We start from the raw sequence: 2,759 nt of genomic DNA on the forward strand, positions 1-2,759 counted from the left end.
CGCTACATGCTTGAAACATCCTTCCCATGTGGTTGGCTATTGTTTGTTCGGTTCTTCTAGAAAAACATAGCCACAAATGACTTGGTCTGGAGACATTTTTCTTATGGAACCAACTCACTTCTTCAAGAAGAAATCAGCATCGTCAGCAATCAGCATACAGCATACATCAATACTTCGTCGTGGTGGTTGGGTTAACGTTCTAGAGATGTTGGATGGCCGAGCTGCGAGGATGGAGAGAGGGAGAGCAGGTGGGGGTTGTTGATAGTGAACGGCCGGCCCCCAATTGAAAACTTTATAAGTAGGAAAAGATGCTTCATTCTTCGATGGATCCAACAACGCAGTAGCAGAGAAGCATCTTGTCCTTTTTTGTTCTGAAGATTCGCCATTTCTTAGTTTTTAGTACCGTTTCCGCGTCAACATTTGATTGGCCGTGTCCTAACTGCAGCAATGACCGTATACCTTCACATGTAGGAGTAGAATACTGTTATCTAAGAAAACTATAATTTCCTTTTGCCTGTATACCTTCTGATGGACTAACTCCAGCTGCTTGCTTCTTCCCCAGCTGGCTAAGCGCATTAACAAATACACTAACGTGCGCATCCTGTCTACCTCTCTCCATTTGCCTATCAACACCATCCCCACTCCATCATTGACCACAAGAAAAGAGAGCTCGTTGTAGGAGCAAAGGAGCAGCCATGTCCACCCAAGCCGTAGTCCAGAGGGCATGCGCGAAGCTCAGATCCGCCATAGGAGATGAAGCGGTGGCGCGGTTGAACTTTACCGCTGACCTGCGGGATATGTTGGAGGCGCTGGATGACATCCGGCCGAAGCTGGACAAAGCCGAGATGCGGCCGTTGAGGGGTGTAGATGATTAGCCTTGGCTGCAGCTTGTCTGCTGCGCGGCCTACAAGACCATAGAGACTGTCGACGAGCTGCAGGGCGCGAGATCACAGGCTGCTGCAACGGTATTGCACTGCAACTGGCCGTTTATTTTTATTTTTCCGTACTTATTCAGGCGAAGAAAATTCAGTACTACTATCCATTACGTGCTGTCTTCACCGAATCACCGACACGAGATTGGATAGAATTAATCCATGTTTTAGCTGTGTACTTCCAATATTTTAATTTCGTAATGGTCCGTATTCGCAGACGACAAGGATGCTGCCCCGCCTTGCCATGAAGAATGCCATGGCCATCCAGCTGCAGGAGGCGAAACAACTAGTGATGTGGGCACAGGAGCGTTCACGTGTGAGATCAGAATCTATAGCAGAAAACACCTTGTTACAGGAAATTATTGAGGAACGAAAAACTGCACCAGTTTTCGAGGAAGCAATGGTTCTGGGAAGAGCATCAGATAAAGACAGGATAATAGCCACCCTCCCATCTACTGAGCCCAACATCATGCAAGAGCACATCCGCATTCTTCCCATCTTTGGGTTTCCAGGCAGCGGCAAGACAACATTGGCACAAATGGTTGTTAATGATACCCACTCCCTCCAAGGCTACGACTTCCGTGTATGGGTTCATGTGTCTACCCAGCTCGACTTCCATACAATAGGCAAGTCCATTATTTGTCAAGTGTTAGGAAGGGGACAAGAAGAGATCAACCATTCTTCTTCAAATGTGGAGGGGATGGAGATTATAATGAAGCGCCTTCACAAGCTTCTTAATGGTCAGAAGGTGCTCCTTGTGTTGGATGACTTGTGGGAGGAGGATCCCATTCAGTTACAGTTATTGAAGTCCATGTTAACTTTCTTGGGAGACAAGATGGACGTAATAGTAACCACATGCAACCAAGCCATCGCCAGGAGGATCTGTACAGTTGAGCCGTACAGGCTAAATCGGTTGAGTGATGACACGTGTTGGGAGATAATCAAGAAATCAATCCGTTTCGAAGTAGGAGAAGAGTGGGAGAAGATTGGACGGAAGATCGCAAGCAAATGCTGGGGTGTGCCATCAATAGCTCGCGAATATGCAGGCACGCTAGATTCTTCCCGAGATGCTATGAAATGGGAAGAAACCATGAGAAGGGGTATCCTTTCTTATGTCCTTTCAACTTTCACGCTAAGCTACATGAGAATGCCACCAGATTTGAGGCTATGTTTTGCTTATTATTGTCAAATCTTCCCAAGCGGGGACAGTATAGTCAAAGATGACCTGGTTCATCACTGGATTGCTCTCCACCTCATTGAGCCATCAGAAATATTGTCTGCCGAACAGATAGCTGAGGAGCATATTACCTGGCTTCAGGACATGTCATTCCTTCAAACTGCAGAGTTGGACCACGTGAGTAATTGTCTACTACTCTATTGTACTCCCTCCGTCCGAAATTACTTGTCGGAGAAATGGATGTATCTAGACATATTTTAGTTTTAGATACTTCCATTTTATCCATTTCTACGACAAATAATTCCGGATGGAGGCAGTACAAAATTTGCTGAATTTTAGAGACACAAAAGTGAAGTAAAATTTGAGTGAATTGTATTATACTTGTTCCTACTGGATGGATTACTAATGTATGGATATAGTAGTAGGTATGCCCCGAGGGACATGATATAGCGAAGCGAAAGAATAGCATACATCTACGAAACTAAGAATAGCATAAATTCTGAGGATCATGTTTATCTTGGTACTCATACTAAAATGGCTGTATGCATCCCTAGTTGGTGCAGAGGCCGGGAAGTGAAAATCTCTCCCATTTTCGAAGAGCCGTCGCCGGATCGTTCCTCCCCACCCCCGCTCCCATGCAGCGCCGCCGC

General features: G+C 45.9%; 1 protein-coding gene across 1 annotated transcript in view; it reads left to right on the forward strand.

The window, feature by feature from the left end:
* The first annotated feature begins 647 nt into the window (after window positions 1-647).
* LOC119366904 (putative disease resistance protein RGA3) overlaps window positions 648-2,759 on the forward strand; it is a 4,969-nt gene continuing 2,857 nt past the window's right edge. Inside the window, exons 1-2 of the mRNA XM_037632587.1 lie at window positions 648-965; window positions 1,150-2,286. Of these exons, the coding sequence (XP_037488484.1) occupies window positions 1,159-2,286 (1,128 nt within the window). The 5' untranslated portion in view covers window positions 648-965; window positions 1,150-1,158. The remainder of the gene's footprint in view (window positions 966-1,149; window positions 2,287-2,759) is intronic.

Source organism: Triticum dicoccoides, chromosome 2B (assembly GCF_002162155.2).
Source record: "Triticum dicoccoides isolate Atlit2015 ecotype Zavitan chromosome 2B, WEW_v2.0, whole genome shotgun sequence".
Classification (NCBI taxonomy): domain Eukaryota; kingdom Viridiplantae; phylum Streptophyta; class Magnoliopsida; order Poales; family Poaceae; genus Triticum; species Triticum dicoccoides.